Source organism: Bombina bombina, chromosome 6 (assembly GCF_027579735.1).
Source record: "Bombina bombina isolate aBomBom1 chromosome 6, aBomBom1.pri, whole genome shotgun sequence".
NCBI classification, from domain to species: domain Eukaryota; kingdom Metazoa; phylum Chordata; class Amphibia; order Anura; family Bombinatoridae; genus Bombina; species Bombina bombina.
Genome location: NC_069504.1, coordinates 856,185,227 through 856,208,035, shown reverse-complemented (window position 1 = coordinate 856,208,035; position 22,809 = coordinate 856,185,227). Strand labels below are relative to the sequence as shown.

Genomic DNA, 22,809 nt, shown 5'->3' with positions numbered 1-22,809 from the left:
CCATCTTGGATGACATCACTTAAAGGGAAATTTCATTTTCCAGCGACGATCGTAAGAAGAGGATGCTCCGCAACGGATGTCTTGAAGATGGACCCGCTATGCGCCGGTCTGGTTGAAGACTTATTGACACTTGGATCAGGACTTCACCAGCTGGATGAGGATAGATGTCCAGACTTCGAAAACTGTAAGTGGATCGTCGGGGGTTAGTGTTAGGTTTTTTTAAGGGTTTTTTGGGTGGGTTTTATTTGTAGGTTAGGGTTTTGGGCAGTAAAAGAGCTAAATGCCCTTTTAAGGGCAATGCCCATCCAAATGCCCTTTTCAGGGCAATGGTTAGCTTAGGTTTATTTAGATAGGTTTTTATTTGGGGGGAGTTGGTTGGTTGAGTGGTGGGTTTTACTGTTGGGAGGTGTTTGTATTTTTTTTACAGGTAAAAGAGCTGATTTCTTTGGAGCAATGCCCCACCAAAGGCTCTTTTAAGGGCCATTGGCAGTTTAGTGTAGGCTAGGGTTTTTTATTTTGGGGGGCTTTTTTATTTTGATAGGGCTATTAGATTAGGAGTAATTCATTTTTATCTTTGATAATTTCGTTTTTTATTTTTGTAATTTAGTGTTTATTTTTTTGTAATTTAGAAAATTGTATTTTAATAATTTAATTTATTTTATTTTATTGTAGTGTTAGGTTTTAGTGTAAGGCAGGTTAGGTTTTATTTTACAGGTAACTTTGTATTTATTTTAGCTAGGTAGTTATTAAATAGTTAATAACTATTTACTAACTAGTCTACCTAGTTAAAATAAATACAAACTTACCTGTGAAATAAAAATAAAACCTAAGATAGATACAATATAACTATTAGTGATATTGTAGTTAGCTTAGGTTTTATTTCACAGGTAAGTAAGTATTTAGTTTTAAACAGGAATTATTTAGGTAATAATTGTAAGGTTTATTTAGATTTATTTTTATTATATTTAAGTTAGGGGTGTTAGGGTTAGACTTAGGCTTAGGGTTACGTTAGGGTTATACTTAGGGTTAGGGTTACGTTAAGGTTAGGTTTAGGGGTTAATATATTTATTTAGAGTTAATGATGTTGGAGGCCAGAGGTTTAGGGCTTAATAAATTTAGTTTAGTGGCGGCGACATTGGGGGTGGCAGATTAGGGGTTAATAACTGTAATGTAGGTGGCAGGCGATGTCGGGGCAGCAGATTAGGGGTTAATAACTGTAATGTAGGTGGCAGCGATGTTAGGGGCAGCAGATTAGGGGTGTTTAGATGTGGTTTTTAGGTTAGGGTTTTAGGTTTAAACATAACTTTCTTTCATGTAATTAGCAAGAGTCCATGAGCTAGTGACGTATGGGATATACATTCCTACCAGGAGGGGCAAAGTTTCCCAAACCTCAAAATGCCTATAAATACACCCCTCACCACACCCACAAATCAGTTTTACAAACTTTGCCTCTTATGGAGGTGGTGAAGTAAGTTTGTGCTAGATTCTACGTTGATATGCGCTCCGCAGCAGGTTAGAGCCCGGTTTTCCTCTCAGCGTGCAGTGAATGTCAGAGGGATGTGAGGAGAGTATTGCCTATTTGAATTCAATGATCTCCTTCTACGGGGTCTATTTCATAGGTTCTCTGTTATCGGTCGTAGAGATTCATCTCTTACCTCCCTTTTCAGATCGACGATATACTCTAATTTATATACCATTACCTCTGCTGATTTTCGTTTCAGTACTGGTTTGGCTTTCTACAACATGTAGATGAGTGTCCTGGGGTAAGTAAGTCTTATTTTCTGTGACACTCTAAGCTATGGTTGGGCACTTTTTTATAAAGTTCTAAATATATGTATTCAAACATTTATTTGCCTTGACTCAGGATGTTCAACATTCCTTATTTCAGACAGTCAGTTTCATATTTGGGATAATGCATATGAATAAATCAATTTTTTTCTTACCTTAAAACTTGACTTTTTCCCTGTGGGCTGTTAGGCTCGCGGGGGCTGAAAATGCTTCATTTTATTGCGTCATTCTTGGCGCGGACTTTTTTGGCGCAAATTTTTTTTTCTGTTTCCGGCGTCATACGTGTCGCCGGAAGTTGCGTCATTTTTTACGTTCTTTTGCGCCAAAAGTGTCGGCGTTCCGGATGTGGCGTCATTTTTGGCGCCAAAAGCATTTAGGCGCCAAATAATGTGGGTGTCATTTTTGGCGCTAAAAAAATATGGGCATCACTATTGTCTCCACATTATTTAAGTCTCATTATTTATTGCTTCTGGTTGCTAGAAGCTTGTTCACTGGCATTTTTTCCCATTCCTGAAACTGTCATTTAAGGAATTTGATCAATTTTGCTTTATATGTTGTTTTTTTCTATTACATATTGCAAGATGTCCCACGTTGAAACTGAGTCAGAAGATACTTCTGGAAAATCGGTGCCTGGTGCTGGAGCTACCAAAGCTAAGTGTATCTGCTGTAAACTTATGGTATCTGTTCCTCCAGCTGTTGTTTGTACTGTTTGTCATGACAAACTTGTTAATGCAGATAATATTTCCTTTAGTACTGTTACATTACCTGTTGCTGTTCCGTCAACATCTAATACTCAGAGTGTTCCTGATAACATAAGAGATTTTGTTTCTAAATCCATTAAGAAGACTATGTCTGTTATTCCTCCTTCTAGTAAACGTAAAAAGTCTTTTAAAACTTCTCATTTTTCAGATGAATTTTTAAATGAACATCATCATTCTGATTCTGATAATGGTTCTTCTGGTTCAGAGGATTCTGTCTCAGAGGTTGATGCTGATAAATCTTCATATTTATCTAAAATGGAATTTATTCGTTCTTTACTTAAAGAAGTCCTAATTGCATTAGAAATTGAGGATTCTGGTCCTCTTGATACTAAATCTAAACGTTTAGATAAGGTTTTTAAATCTCCTGTAGTTATTCCAGAAGTTTTTCCTGTCCCTAGTGCTATTTCTGAAGTAATTTCCAGGGAATGGAATAATTTGGGTAATTCATTTACTCCTTCTAAACGTTTTAAGCAATTATATCCTGTGTCATCTGACAGATTAGAGTTTTGGGACAAAATCCCTAAGGTTGATGGGGCTGTCTCTACTCTTGCTAAGAGATTTTTTCTTTCCCGTGTCCCAGTAAACCCAGTGAAGGCTCAAGCATTTCTGAAATGTGTTTCAGATCTAGAGTTGGCTGGAGTAATTATGCCAGTTCCAGTTCTGGAACAGGGACTGGGGTTTTATTCAAATCTCTTCATTGTACCAAAGAAGGAGAATTCCTTCAGACCAGTTCTGGATCTAAAAATATTGAATCGTTATGTAAGGATACCAACATTCAAAATGGTAACTGTAAGGACTATCCTGCCTTTTGTTCAGCAAGGGCATTATATGTCTACAATAGATTTACAGGATGCATATCTGCATATTCCGATTCATCCAGTTCACTATCAGTTTCTGAGATTCTCTTTCCTAGACAAGCATTACCAGTTTGTGGCTCTGCCGTTTGGCCTAGCTACAGCTCCAAGAATTTTTACGAATGTTCTCGGTGCCCTTCTGTCTGTAATCAGAGAACAGGGTATTGTGGTATTTCCTTATTTGGACGATATCTTGGTACTTGCTCAGTCTTCACATTTAGCAGAATCTCATACAAATCGACTTGTGTTGTTTCTTCAACATCATGGTTGGAGGATCAATTTACCAAAAAGTTCATTGATTCCTCAGACACAGGTAACCTTTTTAGGTTTCCAGATAGATTCAGTGTCCATGACTCTATCTTTGACAGACAAGAGACGTCTAAAATTGATATCAGCTTGTCGAAACCTTCAGTCACAATCATTCCCTTCGGTAGCCTTATGCATGGAAATTCTAGGTCTTATGACTGCTGCATCGGACGCGATCCCCTTTGCTCGTTTTCACATGCGGCCTCTTCAGCTCTGTATGCTGAACCAGTGGTGCAGGGATTACACAAAGATATCTCAATTAATATCTTTAAAACCGATTGTACGACACTCTCTGATGTGGTGGACAGATCACCATCGTTTAGTTCAGGGGGCTTCTTTTGTTTTTCCAACCTGGACTGTAATTTCAACAGATGCAAGTCTTACAGGTTGGGGAGCTGTGTGGGGGTCTCTGACAGCACAAGGGGTTTGGGAATCTCAGGAGGTGAGATTACCGATCAATATTTTGGAACTCCGTGCAATTTTCAGAGCTCTTCAGTCTTGGCCTCTTCTAAAGAGAGAATCGTTCATTTGTTTTCAGACAGACAATGTCACAACTGTGGCATACATCAATCATCAAGGAGGGACTCACAGTCCTCTGGCTATGAAAGTATCTCGAATTCTGGTATGGGCGGAATCCAGCTCCTGTCTAGTTTCTGCGGTTCATATCCCAGGTATAGACAATTGGTAAGCGGATTATCTCAGTCGCCAAACGTTACATCCGGGCGAATGGTCTCTTCACCCAGAGGTATTTCTTCAGATTGTTCAGATGTGGGGACTTCCAGAAATAGATTTGATGGCCTCTCATCTAAACAAGAAACTTCCCAGGTATCTGTCCAGATCCAGGGATCCTCAAGCGGTAGCAGTGGATGCATTGTCACTTCCTTGGAAGTATCATCCTGCCTATATCTTTCTGCCTCTAGTTCTTCTTCCAAGAGTAATCTCCAAGATTCTGAAGGAAATACTCGTTTGTTCTGCTGGTAGCTCCAGCATGGCCTCACAGGTTTTGGTATGCGGATCTTGTCCGGATGGCCTCTTGCCAACCGTGGACTCTTCCGTTAAGGCCAGACCTTCTGTTGCAAGGTCCTTTTTTCCATCAGGATCTCAAATCCTTAAATTTAAAGGTATGGAGATTGAACGCTTGATTCTTAGTCAAAGAGGTTTCTCTGACTCTGTGATTAATACTATGTTACAGGCTCGTAAATCTGTATCTAGGGAGATATATTATAGAGTCTGGAAGACTTATATTTCTTGGTGTCTTTCTCATCATTTTTCCTGGCATTCTTTAGAATTCCGAGAATTTTACAGTTTCTTCAGGATGGTTTGGATAAAGGTTTGTCTGCAAGTTCCTTGAAAGGACAAATCTCTGCTCTTTCTGTTCTTTTTCACAGAAAGATTGCTGATCTTCCTGATATTCATTGTTTTGTACAAGCTTTGGTTCGTATAAAACCTGTCATTAAGTCAATTTCTCCTCCTTAGAGTTTGAATTTGGTTCTGAGGGCTCTTCAAGCTCCTCCGTTTGAACCTATGCATTCATTGGACATTAAATTACTTTCTTGGAAAGTTTTGTTCCTTTTGGCTATCTCTTCTGCCAGAAGAGTTTCTGAATTATCTGCTCTTTCTTGTGAGTCTCCTTTTCTGATTTTTCACCAGGATAAGGCGGTGTTGCGAACTTCTTTTAAATTTTTACCTAAGGTTGTGAATTCCAACAACATTATTAGAGAAATTGTGGTTCCTTCATTATGTCCTAATCCTAAGAATTCTAAGGAGAAATCATTGCATTCTTTGGATGTAGTTAGAGCTTTGAAATATTATGTTGAAGCTACTAAGAATTTCCGAAAGACTTCTAGTCTATTTGTTATCTTTTCCGGTTCTAGGAAAGGTCAGAAGGCCTCTGCCATTTCTTTGGCATCTTGGTTGAAATCTTTAATTCATCATGCTTATGTTGAGTCGGGTAAAACTCCGCCTCAAAGGATTACAGCTCATTCTACTAGGTCAGTTTCTACTTCCTGGGCATTTAGGAATGAAGCTTCAGTTGATCAGATTTGCAAAGCAGCAACTTGGTCTTCTTTGCATACTTTTACTAAATTCTACCATTTTGATGTGTTTTCTTCTTCTGAAGCTGTCTTTGGTAGAAAAGTACTTCAGGCAGCTGTTTCAGTTTGAATCTTCTGCTTATATTTTCAGTTTTTTTCTTTATAAGATTTAAACTTTATTTTTGGGTGTGGATTTTTTTCAGCGGAATTGGCTGTCTTTATTTTATCCCTCCCTCTCTAGTGACTCTTGCGTGGAAGATCCACATCTTGGGTAGTCATTATCCCATACATCACTAGTTCATGGACTCTTGCTAATTACATGAAAGAAAACATAATTTATGTAAGAACTTACCTGATAAATTCATTTCTTTCATATTAGCAAGAGTCCATGAGGCCCACCCTTTTTTTGTGGTGGTTATGATTTTTTTGTATAAAGCACAATTATTCCAATTCCTTATATTTATGCTTCGCACTTTTTTCTTATCACCCCACTTCTTGGCTATTCGTTAAACTGATTTGTGGGTGTGGTGAGGGGTGTATTTATAGGCATTTTGAGGTTTGGGAAACTTTGCCCCTCCTGGTAGGAATGTATATCCCATACGTCACTAGCTCATGGACTCTTGCTAATATGAAAGAAATGAATTTATCAGGTAAGTTCTTAAATAAATTATGTTTTTTCTTTCCCCATAGACATCAATGGGGTTGCGTTACGGAGCTTTTGTTTCCGCGATCGCAGGTGTTAGGCTTTTTTTTGCCAGCTCTCCCCATTGATGTCTATGGGGAAATCGTGCACGAGCACATCAAAGCAGTGCTTGTATTTGGGTGCAATATGGAGCTCAACGCCACCATATTGCCCGTACAAGCCTGCTTTTTGGAAACCTGTAATAGCAGCGCTATAGGGAGGTGAAATAACGCCGCTTTTGTGGCAGTCGTTAATTTCCCTATAGCGTTGAAACTTATAATCTAGCTAAATATTAATATTATAATCATCATATACCAGTATAGCTGGGTTAATGAGTAGAGGAAGACAATGAACGAGATTTTTAAAATCTGCTTGAAACTAATATCTCACATATAAACTAGCCACAATCTCAAAAAATGCAGAATTCAAAGAGATTTGTACCTGCCTTTTGTCAAAGCAACAATTTGCAAATTCAGCTCCATTATAACCAATTAAGTATTTGATTATTGTCCCATATTATACAGGAAGTTTATATATGATAATATTCTATAGAATGTCCAGATCTTCTCAGCGTTCCTCTGTCTTAAAATGCAGTGAAAGGAACGTCATCAAGTAAAATGTAAAATGATCCATATTGATGTCTTCTATTTTATATTTTAAATATGATCTCCATACCATTGGTTATATAAACACTACTATAGAAGACAAAACACATCTCAATAGGAAGAGACATATGTCCTGTTCTAACTGCTCCATTCAAATAAGCACAACACAACATACAACTGCTGAGCTGAGCCACATCAATTATTAATATACGCCTAGATTTAGAGTTTTGCGTTAGCCGTCCAAACCAGCGTTAAGGGGTCCTAACGCTGGTTTTGGCCACCCGCTGGTATTTGGAGTCAGTCAGGAAAGGGTCTTACGCTCACTTTCCAGCCGCGACTTTTCCATTCTGCAGATCCCCTTACGCCAATTGCGTATCCTATCTTTTCAATGGGATCTTCCTAACGCCGGTATTTAGAGTCTTGGCTGAAGAGAGCGTTAGAACTCTAACGACCAGACTCCAGTCGCAGGAAAAAGTCAGGAGTTAAGAGCTTTATGGGCTATCGCCGGTTCATAAAGCTCTTAACTACTGTGCTCTAAAGTACACTAACACCCATAAACTACCTATGTACCCCTAAACCGAGGTCCCCCCACATCGCCGCCACTATAATTAAAATGTTTAACCCCTAATCTGCCGACCGTACACCACCGCCACCAACATTATCCCTATGTACCCCTAATCTGCTGCCCCTAACACCGCCGACACCTACATAATATTTATTAACCCCTAATCTGCCCCCCCAACGTCGCCACTACCTACCTACACTTATTAACCCCTAATCTGCCGACCGGACCTCGCTGCCACTCTAATAAATGTATTAACCCCTAAACCGACTGACTCACGCCTCGCAAACCCTATAATAAATATTATTAACCCCTAATCTGCCCCCCCCAACCTTACCTACACTTATTAACCCCTAATCTGCCGACCGGACCTCACCGCTACCCTAATAAATGTATTAACCCCTAAAGCTAAGTCTAACCCTAATACTAACACCCCCCTAAGTTAAATATAATTTTTATCTAACAAAATAAATTAACTCTTATTAAATAAATTATTCATATTTAAAGCTAAATACTTACCTGTAAAATAAACCCTAATATAGCTACAATATAAAGAATAATTATAATGTAGCTATTTAAGGATTTATATTTATTTTACAGGCAACTTTGTATTTATTTTAACTAGGTACAATAGCTATTAAATAGTTAATAAATATTTAATAGCTACCTAGTTAAAATAATAAAAAAATTACCTGTAAAATAAATCCTAACCTAAGTTACAATTAAACCTAACACTACACTATCAATAAATTAATTAAATAAACTACCTACAATTATCTACAATTAAATCAACTAAACTAAATTACAAAAAAAACCCCACTAAATTACAAAAAAATAAAAAAAGAATACAATAATTTTAAACTAATTACACCTACTCTAAGCCCCCTACAAAAATAATAAAGCCCCCCAAAATAAAAAAATGCCCTACCCTATTCTAAAATAAAAATTAAACAGCTCTTTTACCTTACCAGCCCTTAAAAGGGCCTTTTGCGGGGCATGCCCCAAAGTAAATAGCTCTTTTGCATTTTAAAAAAACATACAATACCCCCCCAACATTACAACCCACCACCCACATACCCCTAATCTAACCCAAACCCCCCTTAAAAAACCGAACACTAAGCCCCTGAAGATCTCCCTACCTTGTCTTCACCATGCCGGGTATCACCGATCCGTCCAGAAGAGGGTCCGAAGTCTTCATCCTATCCGGCAAGAAGAGGTCCAGAAGAGGCTCCGAAGTCTTCATCCTATCCGGCAAGAAGAGGACATCTGGACCGGTAGACATGTTCATCCAAGCAGCCAACGCGGATCCATCCTCTTCTTCCGGCGACTCCCGACGAATGAAGGTTCCTTTAAGGGACGTCATCCAAGATGGCATCCCTCGAATTCTGATTGGCTGATAGATTTCTATCAGCCAATCGGAATTAAGGTAGGAAAAATCTGATTGGCTGATTGAATCAGCCAATCAGATTCAAGTTCAATCGGATTGGCTGATCCAATCAGATTGAGCTCGCATTCTATTGGCTGATCGGAACAGATAGAAGACGCCGCCTGGATGAACATGTCTACCGGTCCGGATGTCCTCTTCTTGCCGGATAGGATGAATACTTCGGAGCCTCTTCTGGACCTCTTCTTGCCGGATAGGATGAAGACTTTGGACCCTCTTCTGGATGGATCGGTGATACCCGGCGTGGTGAAGACAAGGTAGGGAGATCTTCAGGGGCTTAGTGTTCGGTTTTTTAAGGGGGGTTTGGGTTAGATTAGGGGTATGTGGGTGGTGGGTTGTAATGTTGGGGGGGTATTGTATGTTTTTTTTAAATGCAAAAGAGCTGTTTACTTTGGGGCATGCCCCGCAAAAGGCCCTTTTAAGGGCTGGTAAGGTAAAAGAGCTGTTTAATTTTTATTTTAGAATAGGGTAGGGCATTTTTTTATTTTGGGGGGCTTTGTTATTTTTTTAGGGGGCTTAGAGTAGGTGTAATTAGTTTAAAATTATTGTATTCTTTTTTTATTTTTTGTAATTTAGTGTTTGTTTGTTTTTGTAATTTAGTTTAGTTTATTTAATTGTAGGTAATTGTAGGTAGTTTATTTATTTCATTTATTGATAGTGTAGTGTTAGGTTTAATTGTAACTTAGGTTAGGATTTATTTTAAAGGTAATTTTGTAATTATTTTAACTAGGTAGCTATTAAATAGTTATTAACTATTTAATAGCTATTGTACCTAGTTAAAATAAATACAAAGTTGCCTGTAAAATAAATATAAATCCTAAAATAGCTACAATATAATTATTGGTTATATTGTAGCTATATTAGGGTTTATTTTACAGGTAAGTGTTTAGCTTTAAATAGGATTAATTTATTTAATAAGTTTTATTTTATTTCGTTAGATTTAAATTATATTTAATTTAGGGGGGTGTTAGGGTTAGACTTAGCTTTAGGGGTTAATACATTTATTAGAGTAGCGGTGAGGTCCGGTCGGCAGATTAGGGGTTAATACTTGAAGTTAGGTGTTGGCGATGTTAGGGAGGGCAGATTAGGGGTTAATACTATTTATTATAGGGTTTTTGAGGCGGGAGTGCGGCGGTTTAGGGGTTAATACTTTTATTATAGTGGCGGCGAGGTCCGGTCGGCAGATTAGGGGTTAATAAGTGTAGGTAGGTAGCGGCGACATTGGGGGGGGCAGATTAGGGGTACATAGCTATAATGTAGGTTGCAGCGGTGTACGGAGCGGCAGATTAGGGGTTAATAATAAAATGCAGGGGTCAGCAATAGCGGGGGCGGCAGATTAGGGGTTAATAAGTGTAAGGTTAGGGGTGTTTAGACTTAGGGTGTTAGGTGCAGACTTAGGAAGTGTTTCCCCATAGGAAACAATGGGGCTGCGTTTGGAGCTGAACGCTGCTTTTTGCAGGTGTTAATTTTTTTTCAGCCCCCCTCCCCCTCCCTTTTTGGAGCCTAACGCAGCCCTTCAGAAACCTCTAAATACCAGCGGTATTTAAAAGGTGCGGGGGGAAAAATACATGCGTAGCTAACGCACCCCTTTGGCCGCAAAACTCTAAATCTAGCTGATAGTAACTTAATCATTAGTAATAATACTGAAGGTCCTGGTTAAAAAACAAAATAAGGCTTATGTAATTGCCAGCTGCCCACAAAGCTTGTCATGTGTGCAAAATTCCTTCCTCAAGGTTATGGTGACCCCAGTGAGTAGGTGGATAATTACAATGTGTTTCAATTGTTTAACAGTTTCCAAGCCATGCTACTTGCCACTTTTTGACCCAACCTATTGGCAAAGACCCATTATTCTAACCACAAAAGACCAAACTCTGTGACAAAATAATAGTAAGTAGAACAAAAAAGGGAGGGATGGAAGGGTGAAAGATGCTCTCTACTCAAACTAAATAAAGTGACAATGGGTAAGCTTCTCCTTTATGCAAACACCCAGACCTTAAGCCCCCAAGTCCCAGTCCAAAAGCTCAGAACCGTAACCATCCCTTTCTCCTTGCACACCCATATACATGACCGCCCTTTCCAAAAGGAATTTGAAAGGTTTCCCATATTGTTGCACATGAATTAAAAAATGTTCTATTGTGGTTCTAGCAGAGCATACAAGTTATTATCAAATTTACTTAGTTCCCATGGTATTCTTTGTTGAAGAGATGCCTAGGTAGGTGTCTGGAGCAGTATATATCAGGAAATAGTGCTGCTATCTAGTGATTATGCAAATGGATAACATTCTTGCAAAACTGCTGTCATATAGTGCTCGAAACACATGCACGCTCCTAAGCTTACATCTCTGCTTTTTAACAAAATATACAGAGATAAAGAAGAAAATGGGATAATAAAAGTAAATTTGAAAGTTGTTTAAAATTGCATGTTCTATCTGAATCATGAAAGACATTTTTTGGGTTTCATATTCCTTTAAGAAGAGCCCTGCTGTATATTGTTCCGAATGTTATACTTTTGTTGCTTCTTTGTATTTTATGGCAAAATATGTCCTATAACTGGACAATATTAATATATTCTGTTGTTGTTTTTGTCTATTAATTTAAATTATTATTACAACTCTCATTAAAGGGACATGAAACCCAAACATTTTCTTTCATAATTCAGATACAGGATACAATTTTAAACATCTTTCCAGTTTACTTAATTTGCTTAGTTCTATTGATATCCTATGTTAGGTAGGCTCAGGAGCTGAGAGTTAGCTGCTGATTGGTGGCTGCACATAAAATCCTCTTTTCATTGACTTACTGATGTATTCTGCAAGCACCCAGTAGTGCTTTGCTGCTGCTTCAGTTACCAAGAGAATGAAGCACATTACTAATGTAACTACATTGGAAAGTTGTTTTAAAATATATGCACATTACTAAGCTTACATCCCGGCTTTTCAACAAAATATACAGAGAGAACAAAGACAATTTGATAATAGAAGGAAATTAGAAATTTGTTTAAAATTGCATGTTCTATCTGAATCATAAAAGAAAAAATGTGTGTTTCATGTCCCTTTAAGCTCATTTCCTTTTAGTGTGTGAATGTTCTTGTAATTATTTTGTTTTACCAGTTTAAAACCATAAATCGTGGACGCAAGACAAACATCATCGACTCAATGCTACGGATGCTTGAACAATATTCCAGTAATCTGGAGGACCTTATTCGGGAGAGGACAGAGGAGCTAGAGGTGGAGAAGCAAAAGACGGACAAGCTTTTAACTCAGATGCTTCCATCGTGAGTGAGAAAATGATTTAAAGAAATTGGGAAATAGAAAGAGAGCATGAATGAGAAACATGATTAGAAATAGAAAGTTAATAGAAATATATATATATATATAAACAAAAAGGAAAAAGATAAAGATGTGTGGAGCAAGAGCCTAAAGAAAGAATGATTAAGGGCCAGGAGATTAGTCAGATAAGGAAATAACGCTAATGTTTGTTGTCTTCTTTTGTAAGTTATTTTATCCCTCTCTTCATCTCTTTCTAACACCTATTTACTTATTCTCTTGTTCTATCTGTCTCTTAGATCAGTAGCGCAGGCATTGAAGACAGGTGTTCCAGTGGAGCCAGAATATTTTGACCAAGTCACTATATACTTTAGCGACATTGTTGGATTCACTACTATTTCTTCTCTGAGTGATCCAATTGAAGTTGTTGACCTTCTTAATGACCTCTATACACTGTTTGATGCCATAATTGGCTCCCATGATGTATACAAGGTATAAACAGTTGTCATGCATTCCAGTTTTTCCTAATCCTTATCTCTCTTCCTCTCACTCTCACTAACTCCCTCAGTCTCTCACACTCCTTCTGTACTTGTATATAGCTCAGTCTCCTCCTCTGTAAATGCAGGTGATAGTTAAAGGGATATAAAACAGTGTGTTTCATTGTTGTAATAAAAGCATTAAGCAGTGGATTATACTTAATAAAAACAATTACGATATGTATTATTCATAATTTTATCTTTTATTTCTTTTTTTAAACTTAATTCGTGAAGGGCATTAACTTTTGTCCCACAAGGAGGCTGGAAGGCAAAGGAATATATTTTCCATTAAAGTGTTGCTAGGAGACATCTGCTCTAGCTGCAGTCAGTTTACTGCTCATGTTCAGTAGAGGACTTTTGTTTAAAAATCATGTGACAGTAGAACGTTATGTTCTGTAATGTATGTTCTTTTATCTAGCTGCAGGCAGTGGCTACACTGAGAATTTCTAAGTGTTTATTTAGCAAGAAACCAAGTAAGTTGTTTGCTGGGGGGGGTTACGCAATCTGTTTCTTTTTATGTTTACTTTGACATAACATATTTTTACTAAAGGAGCATGATTTAATTTCCCTTTAAACTTCACGTATCTGTATTTTAATAATATCTAGGCATGCCATCCATTGAAATATACAATTGATAATTACTTTACAAAATATTTTGTAATCATATATAGATTTTAAAAATGCCAATTTTATATCGTTCTTAGGTGGAAACTATTGGTGATGCTTACATGGTGGCCTCAGGACTCCCTAACAGGAACGGGACTCGTCATGCTGCGGAGATAGCAAACATGTCGCTTGATATCCTAAGCTCTATTGGGTCCTTTAAAATGAGGCATATGCCTGATGTTCCTGTACGGATTCGAATTGGGCTCCACTCTGGTGAGAAATGCTGTATATGGGCTTTAACAACCATTGGGGCACGGTGAATAAGTAATCCTTCATCAATATATATTGTTCTAAACTTCTGCTTCAGACATCTTCCTTTTTATGTTTATTTCAACTTCTTATGTATTTTTTTGTAGCTTTAAAACCCTTTGGGCAAGATTACAAATTGTGTGTTATGAGTGATCTGCGCGCGATATGGTCTTTTCAAATTAAATTTCCATTGCGCAGGTATTACAAGCCTTGAAAAATCGCAATTGCGTGCACGTATTTGCCTTTTACGCAACAATCCTTTCCGCGCTTGAAGAGCTGTAGTTAACAGTTTTGTGCAATATAAACGTTTATCGACACACTTCAAAAATACATTACAAAGTACAGTTATAGTCATATTAACACTGTCTAATAAAAAATATTTTATAAAAATATTGCACACAAAAGTTATAAGGATTCAAAGATATGCTATCTCGGGTGTTAGAAAAAAAAAGCCAATGAAGGGATTTTACATTGACATACATACACATACCGTCCATAGAGAAACATGGATTTATATGTATACAGATATGTTTAACTATAGAGATAATGAAAATAATTTTACATTACAATCTTATGCACATTAAACAATATCTCAGAGGGATTTTCAAAGAGATATTCGCATTTAGATCTCAAGATATCTAGACATATAGATATCCATATACATATCTCGCTATAAATAGATATATCAGTCTAAAAATCATCACATATATAGAGAAATATTCATTTATAAATAAATTGAACATTCCGTTGCGAAAACATTTTCGCAATATGAAATATTTGCATTTTCATGTACTCTTTTCAAGGAGAATACGTCATGGGCTTTGCGCAACAGATTAGGGTTTTAGTGGTTTTTTTTTTTTATTTGTCTTCTCCATTGACTTCTATGGGGAATACGTGAACACGATTTGGCTGTTTGCATTATGCAAAATAAGTTCTTTCTCAACTTGTAATAGCTGCGCAAACACAAATGCAAAAAAGCCATAAGGCGCACAGTGTTTTCGCAAACTGATTTGCTGTGTGACTTGTTATCTTACCCTTTATGTTTGCCTCTTCCTCATAGGTCCCTGTGTAGCTGGAGTGGTTGGTCTTACAATGCCTCGATATTGCCTCTTTGGTGACACAGTCAACACTGCTTCCCGCATGGAATCTACAGGACTGCGTGAGTACATCTATCAGCCCTTCTGATAGTACCCAATCACAGCAAACGTCCTGTGCCAAACATGTAGATATTGCTTACAAAATATGTCCACCTATACTCTGGAAATCTTTCTACATTTTAACATTTTAGTAATAAGCCTTTCCCTCAATTGTTTGTTTTTTTTCCTCATTAGTCTGACTTTCTTCATGTCTTTCCCACTTCTTTATCTACATAATAAAATATGGTAGTTTGTTGTAGGATGCAGACAATATTACATTTTGTTTCAGTTAGTGAACAAGAGACCATTTGATGATGTAAAGAATATGATAATATTGTGCTTAAAAGTGTTTGTTATTAAGGTTAAAATAGAAACCCTCACTTAAATCTAGGGATTTCTCAGGCTCCATTATTTATCTGCTTGAAGAATTTTTTTCTCCCCTAATTTATTTTTTTTAAATATTAATTTTAAACATTTAATATTGTACTCTTATGCTCTTATTTAGTTAATAATGTTGATGTATCTAAGAGTTTAATGTCTTTACTTCCACTGTGCCTTAAATGAGAAATAGAATTCATGGATTTGCAGAAAGATGTTGAATGTATTAAAGGGGAAGTCTACACCTTAGTCATCTTAATGTCTTACCTAGATTAAGCTGCAAAAAGCTTCCTGTACCCTTTCTATATCTTTCAGCAGGAACAGTAAAAAAGTTATTTTAAAATGAATATTGTTTCTGGCCACTTTGAAATGGCTGCCAAGCTCCGCCCATTGATGACATCACGATCTGGGCTACATCTCTGCTGAATAGCATTGACAGTCTGTTAAATCCAGCTAGTGAGCTTTTTGTGATTGGATGCCATGTGCAGCCCAGATTGTGATGTCATCAATGGGCAGAGCTTGGTAAGACATTTCAAAGTGGTCAGATTCATTTCAAAATAACTTTTTTACTATTCCTGCTGCATGATAAAAAGGTGCAGGAGTCTATTTGCAGCTTAGGGCTAGATTTATTAAAGCTGAGGTGTACAGGGGCGCGTACACGCGCCCCTGTACGCCTCAGCTCGCCTGTGGCATGCCGAAATTACCCACAGGTATTCGCCATTGCACACGAGCGCAATCAATCGCGCACGGGCAGGAGCTATCAATCTCCTCGATCTGGCTAGACCGAGGAGATTGAATTTCGCCACATTAGAGGTGGCGAAAAGGTTAGGGAAGCGGCGGTCTGGTGACCGCTGCTTGATAAATGACGGCGAGCAAGTTCTTGTGAGAACTTGCAGCCGTAGGGCTTTAATAAATCTAGCCCTAAATCTAAAGTAAGACTTTAAGATGACTAAGGTGTAGGCTGTCCCTTTAAGCTAGACTTTGTGAATGAAGATGATTTGTATGAAGAATTGTGTTGTACCAAACTGTATTATATTGTAAAATAAAGTGTGTGATTTTTTTTTCCAGTAACTAATTTTTAATTTGTAAATGTCTTAGTCTCCCTTATTTTCTTCAAACAAAGTTGGCAACACTAGAGAGAAGATTTATATTTTGTAGAAATACAAAATATTTTTTTCTTCAGCAAAAAATATTCTTGCTTACAAAAATGCTGAGTATAATAAACAATCAGAAGTCAGCTGAACAATATATTAAGTGAGATCTCCAAGAACATGCATTGTTGATTCAGCTTTACTAGAGCAAAATAAAAAGAATCTCTTGTGGTGTGTGGCTGCTTGTTAGAATTTAAGTTTCGTTGGTTGAAGTTGAATTGGATAATATTTAATATTTTACATTTTTTTCCAGCTTATCGAGTCCACGTCAACCTTAGCACAGTAAACATCTTGCATTCTTTGCAGGAAGGATACAAGGTAGACGTAAGGGGCAAAACTGAACTCAAGGTAAATGAAAGTAGCTCTGAAGAATAAATTAAACTGGATGATTCACTAACCTTTATAGTTGTAGTCCTTCAGATAGAAGGGGGACAATCTTCTGCCTAAATACCTTTATCATAAAGAGCTTGATCTGATACATTTTTCTAGATGTTACAATACTCCCTGTCCTTTCCAGTCTCTTCTTGCAAATCACACACTTGCAAAGTTCAAATTGGCCACTTTTTCTAGACCACTCCTGTGTTTAGAGTATCAGACTAGAGTCACTAACTGTTAAAGGGGGTAAAATAAACAACTACACCAACTTGTTAAGTCTCATTGAGTTTTATTAGACTTCCCCTTGTGTCATTGAATTGTTAAATACAGCATCACTGATTTATTGGCTAACAAGGTCTTCTTTCTCCATCAGTAGTGTAATTTGAAGTAGATATAGGTAAATAATTGACTGCATATAAACACAATAATAATTAAATTCCTAGATAATACTATTACAATTCTGTGTTAATTTCTGCAACATAAAGCTCCATACCCTCCTAACATTGCAGTGAATCTGTTAGTGGTTAATAAAGAAGATTTAAAAATATAATAACTAGAATTGGTTTTAAAGCATAGGTTCCAGATTTGGTCAACATGGTTTATATCTCAAATTGTATGGTAATAAACTAGAAATGAACTATCTTTCCAGTACTCTGTGACATCTAATATATTATAACCATGGTAGATGGAGTGGTGAATGATGGTAAAGTCTCTGATTGTTACAACTATAACGTGTGACTGCACTGCTCTTACAGATTGTCTTACTATGCATGTTCTCTTGAACTTTAGGGTAAAGGTGTGGAAGACACCTACTGGTTAGTTGGAAGAGAAGGATTCAATAAACCACTCCCAATACCCCCAGATATTATACCTGGGTGAGTAAATGTCATACCCTTTTCACTGATCTCTTTCACATTTTTTTTAAGGGGTCAGATAGCGCATACAATTTTAAACAATTTTCATTTTACTTCTGTTACCAATTTATCTTAATTCTGTTTGGTATCCTTTATTGAAGGAGTAGCAATGCATTACTGGGAGCTAGCTGAACACATCTGTAAGCCAATGATAAAAGGTATATATGTGCACCAATAATCAGGAATTGGCTTCCAGCTCCTGAGCCTACCTAGGTATGCTTTTCAACAAAGGATACCAAAAGAACAAAGCAAATGTTAACCCTTTCCTTTTACTTCAGGTCTAAAATCTCGCTAAAAAGTCGTGTTCAGTTCTGGTTGCGCTCAAGTGCAAACTAACTTTCATCTTGTAATACCAGCTCTCTTTTCACAAATCCATTGAAAGTATAGGTTGCGCTAGAGCAATGTCGGCCATGCCAACCATTCTCTGATAAATTTACCATGGACTTGTAATATCAAGTTGCGAGCTAATGTTAGCGCGGTCCAGTGAGATTGCTTATCGTGTCCTGTGCTATCACTAGCGTGACACTTTTAATCTCACCAGTAATATTTTAAATGTATTGGGGGGTTTTGATTATTTTTTTCCAGTATTTCCAATTATTTATTGAGAAAGCACCATTTTCCAGTTTGATGAGACATACATTTGAAATTAAGAAGAACACAATGGGTCTCTATCAGAAGGAAGTGTCAGTTCTCAAACAGGATTTTAACAGTTCTCACACTGTAAACAGTGAAACTGTTCATTGCAATAATGTAGCCTTCAAAAATGTCATGCCTTTGTGACTGGGATTTCAAAGGAAACCGTAACCTTCATGACCATGGTTTCTATATCAATAATGTAGCCAAAAAAACTGAAAACTGTTGTCCTGTACTACTGGGAGCTAGCTGAACAGATTGTTTGGGCCAATAATAAGAGGCATATATGTGCAGCTACCAATCAGCAGCTAGTTCCCAGTAGTGCATTGCTGTTCAAGGCTACAAAGCAAATTCAAACTATAGAATTAAGAGTGGAGTAATATTTAACGTTCCCGCTTGAGCGTTAACAGCGTTGGAAGTAAGATTTTTGCGCACGTCGGCTTATGCGCATATTACAAGTTGAAAGTAAAAAGTTTGTGCTCTCGTGTTAGCTGATGCGTGCAAAAAGATAGACTTCATGAAGTCACGATCACATTAACATATACCCCTGTAGACTTCAATGGAGCTGCAATTAAAAAAAATAAAAACTTAACACCCAACCTTTTGTGCTAGCTCAACCACGTTTAGTCAAGAGTACTATTTGCAAAGCTTATATTGCAAATTTTACATTCCAATGTTCTTCACATAGAAGATAATGTTCTTTTTATATATATACTGTATGTATATATATATATATATATATATATATATATATATAAATATTTTTTAGATAGTGTTAATTTGAGTGTAATTGTACTTTTAAGTGTATTTATGTTATGTTTAATGCAACTTTTTTCCCTTTCCCCTACCCTTTACGCGAGCTCTCATCTCGCTAACCTGACAAGTGTAAACCGTGATTGCGTTCGAGCGAACTTTTATCTTGTAATATGCATGCTATTTCCGTTGCATGTAAAAAGCTGATATCACTCACTCGCAGCAGTTAGCACTCCACTCATAATCTAGCCCAAAATTGGTTAAACTATTTGAAAAAAAAAAAGAAAAAATGGATATAACATGAAGCAATTAAATTACTTTTTTATTAGCCATATTCTTTTTTGTACTATTGTTTATTTATGTTAAACAAAGAGTTTATATTTATGTAATCCATGTGAAATGTTAAAAAATAATACAAATTAAAAAAAAGTGACATATGTATATTTCTTAGAAATTTGCCACCTAGTAAATATTTTAGGCAATAATGTTTTGAAACTTACCCCAAAACTTCTATGTTGTGTGTATGCAGGGCCAGTAACCATGGCATTAGCTTGGATGAAATTCCAGAAAGCAGAAGGAAGAAATTGGAGAAAGAAAGAAACATTATACAGAAACAAATGAAAAACATGAAGTGATTTAAAAAAAAAAATGTCTTCATGTTGATACTACCCATTGGATTCAGGGTTCTAAATGACCCAATGGTAAATACGCTTTGGTGCAAATGTAAGAGGAACTATGGTTAGCACACTGCAAACTGAGTCCCTGTCTTGATGATGTAGTGTCAACCATTTTGAGAAACTTTTATCTTTTTTACAAAGGTTTAAGAATTATAATTTATAAAAACATGAAGAAAATAAACTGAAATTGTTCATTGTGTGAAAGAAATAAAGTGTGTTTTGTTTGAGAGTCTGATTAGGACAAAACGGCCATGTTCTGTCATTCCGTTGAGCTCTGGAAGACACCTCAGCTACTAAGGGGGAAGGATTTGCTATTAATGGACTGGATTTTCGTATCACTAATGGACTGGGCATAACATCCATAGGAAGATACTCATTAAATTGGGATCTTTATTGGAAAAAAATGGTTTTGAAGAAATGAAATATGGTCCTTGCTACCAAGACTCAGTGAAAGTCTCAACCAAAAATAGTATTTTTTATCTGAATCATTTGCTTAGTTATTTATATGTATTCACAATTTAAGTCTTGTTAACAGGATTTCTTGGTTCCAACAAACTCTTTGTCTCAGCTATTAAAATTACAGCACTGATTTGTTAAAAAAATTTTTTTCCATATGATGAAAAGAATCTATAGGAATTCCATAACATGTGGGATAAAATTCCTGCCACTAGGAGGAGGCCAAGAGTCCACACACAAGCTTTAATCCCTTCCCACTTTCCCTGTCTCCTTAGTTTGATCTCAGCCTCCCAGGAGGAAAGGCTAAAGATTGAGGTGCTCCAGCTATTTGATTAAAAAAATTTATTTAATGGGAGCTTGAATAAATGTGAGACCCTTAACCCCTGATGCAGATTTATTTAGTAAGAAAAGATCAATAGAAAGCAGATTTCAGCACACTGGATGAGCATAGTTGCCAACATTTAAAAAAAATTCCAGGGACACTTTGCAGCAGAGCAAGCAAGCGGGTTACTGGAGTATTGACGACCTACTGTTCAACTGCTCTGCCCACTCAGTTCTGCAATCAAAACACACCCATTTGAAAGTAATAGTATAATTTAGACTTATCCATAGTTTATTATACAGATTACAGCACCAAGCTCTTATACCTACCCAGTCTCTGGAACACATTCTGGGCATATGGTTATTTTTACAAGACAGCATCACAATTAGAAAGACAAATAATACGTGAACCCATTCAATAATAATAACAATATTCCATTAGGAATGAATTATATTTAAATAATAAACTATATCTATCATCTATCTATCTGTATATATGTATGTGTGTGTGTATGTATATATATATATATATATATATATATATATATATATATATATATATATATATATATATATATATATATATATATATATATATATATATAAGCAAACAACAAATGTTGTGCAAAAGAGATTTTCAGGGACATTTCCAGGGACAAAAAAAATCCAGGGACATACAACAAAATCCAGGGACTGTCCCTGGAAATCAGGGACTGTTGGCAACTATGGATGAGACCGGTGCACAGAAATACCTTATTATGTGCTCAGCATCTCCCTATGCAATTATAGCCATAACTAACCTCAGGCGTCGCAGGGATGTGTCCTTTAGCCTCCCCATGTGTCCTTTAGCCTCCCCGTGTGGGAATACAGGTATTTCCTTTTAGATCTTCTGCTGTACAAGCACTGGATGGGCTCTCTACTGGCTACAGCAACAGACATCATGCTGATAAGCTTAATGGAGGGGTGCTTCAGTCAGGTAATGGGCTATAGCACTCAAACAGCCCATCATCTATCAATAAATACTTGTGTTAACCAAGTATAGCATAGGTGGGGGACTAGCCTGCCTACCTGCAGACACAACTTGTGGGGTAATTTCTCACAATAAAGGATCTTATCCTTTATTAGGATATACTCTGAAAAGACAAATTTAATAGAAGTTATATCTACAGAAAATACCTCTGTACAGCAAAACGGTTCCAGTCTGTAAGGTTAACCAGCTATGCAATAGTTGTGCTACCTCACATTGTACATGCAAATCAGTCATAAGCCACTATCCCTGCTGCTCCAGTGCATATTTCATAAAGAGCAACCGCTGATCTAAAACCAATCTGCATATAGCAATGGCAGTATATTTGGTGGTTAGCTCCAATCCTACATGTAACTTAATATACACAACATTGTTCCTGTTCTGACAGAACATACTAATTACAAGTCCTGTACTGGCTAATTACATGTATTGTTTGTATGTAAGATAGATTCTGGGTTTACAGAACATACTAATTTAAGAATTTTGGACAATGTTCCTAGATTATGTGTATGGTTACACGTTTATTTGCAGGTGCTTCAGAACATACAATCTCATTACATATACACATGCACCTTATATATGTAGATATTGTTTTGGCAATACATGATGTCTCAGGTGCAATAATGCCCATAATATCTTTCCATTTACTTGGTGCATGACTGTGTATTTCCTGTATAATCATTTATTGATGGTTTATACGCAGTTTATACCATATACTATATGTATATGTGTCTTCTGTTTTTGACAGAACACTACATAGGCGGTAATACCATGTGCACATTATGTGAGTTAAATGATTACTGTATGACCATTTTGCTTAATATAAGGTACAGGAGCGCCCATAAGGTTATAATTTGCATACCTGCTCTTTATTTATACGAGCAGCAATTAACTTCTATCAGACCTCGGGGGATATCTATCAAAGGTCTGTCGGACCTGATCCGACAGTGCAGATCAGGTCCGACAGACCTCACTGAATGCGGAGAGCAATACGCTCTCCGTATTCAGCATTGCACCAGCAGCTCTTGTGAGCTGCTGGTGCAACACCGCCCCCTGCAGACTCGTGGCCAATTGGCCGCCAGCAGGGGGTGTCAATCAACCCGATCATACTCGATCGGGTTGAATTGTGGCGATCTCTGTCCGCCTCATCAGAGCAGGCGGACAGGACCGCTGCTCCATAACTTGCGTTTCTGGCGAGTCTGAAGACTCGCCAGAAACACGGGCCTCAAGCTCCATT

At 37.1% G+C, this 22,809-nt stretch overlaps 1 protein-coding gene across 1 annotated transcript in view; it reads left to right on the top strand.

Moving 5' to 3' along the window:
* The window catches only part of GUCY2D (guanylate cyclase 2D, retinal), a 149,171-nt gene that overhangs the window by 107,115 nt on the left and 19,247 nt on the right, over positions 1-22,809 (top strand). Inside the window, exons 12-18 of the mRNA XM_053719487.1 lie at positions 12,145-12,308; positions 12,600-12,792; positions 13,541-13,715; positions 14,812-14,910; positions 16,670-16,764; positions 17,581-17,666; positions 19,621-19,680. Of these exons, the coding sequence (XP_053575462.1) occupies positions 12,145-12,308; positions 12,600-12,792; positions 13,541-13,715; positions 14,812-14,910; positions 16,670-16,764; positions 17,581-17,666; positions 19,621-19,680 (872 nt within the window). The remainder of the gene's footprint in view (positions 1-12,144; positions 12,309-12,599; positions 12,793-13,540; positions 13,716-14,811; positions 14,911-16,669; positions 16,765-17,580; positions 17,667-19,620; positions 19,681-22,809) is intronic.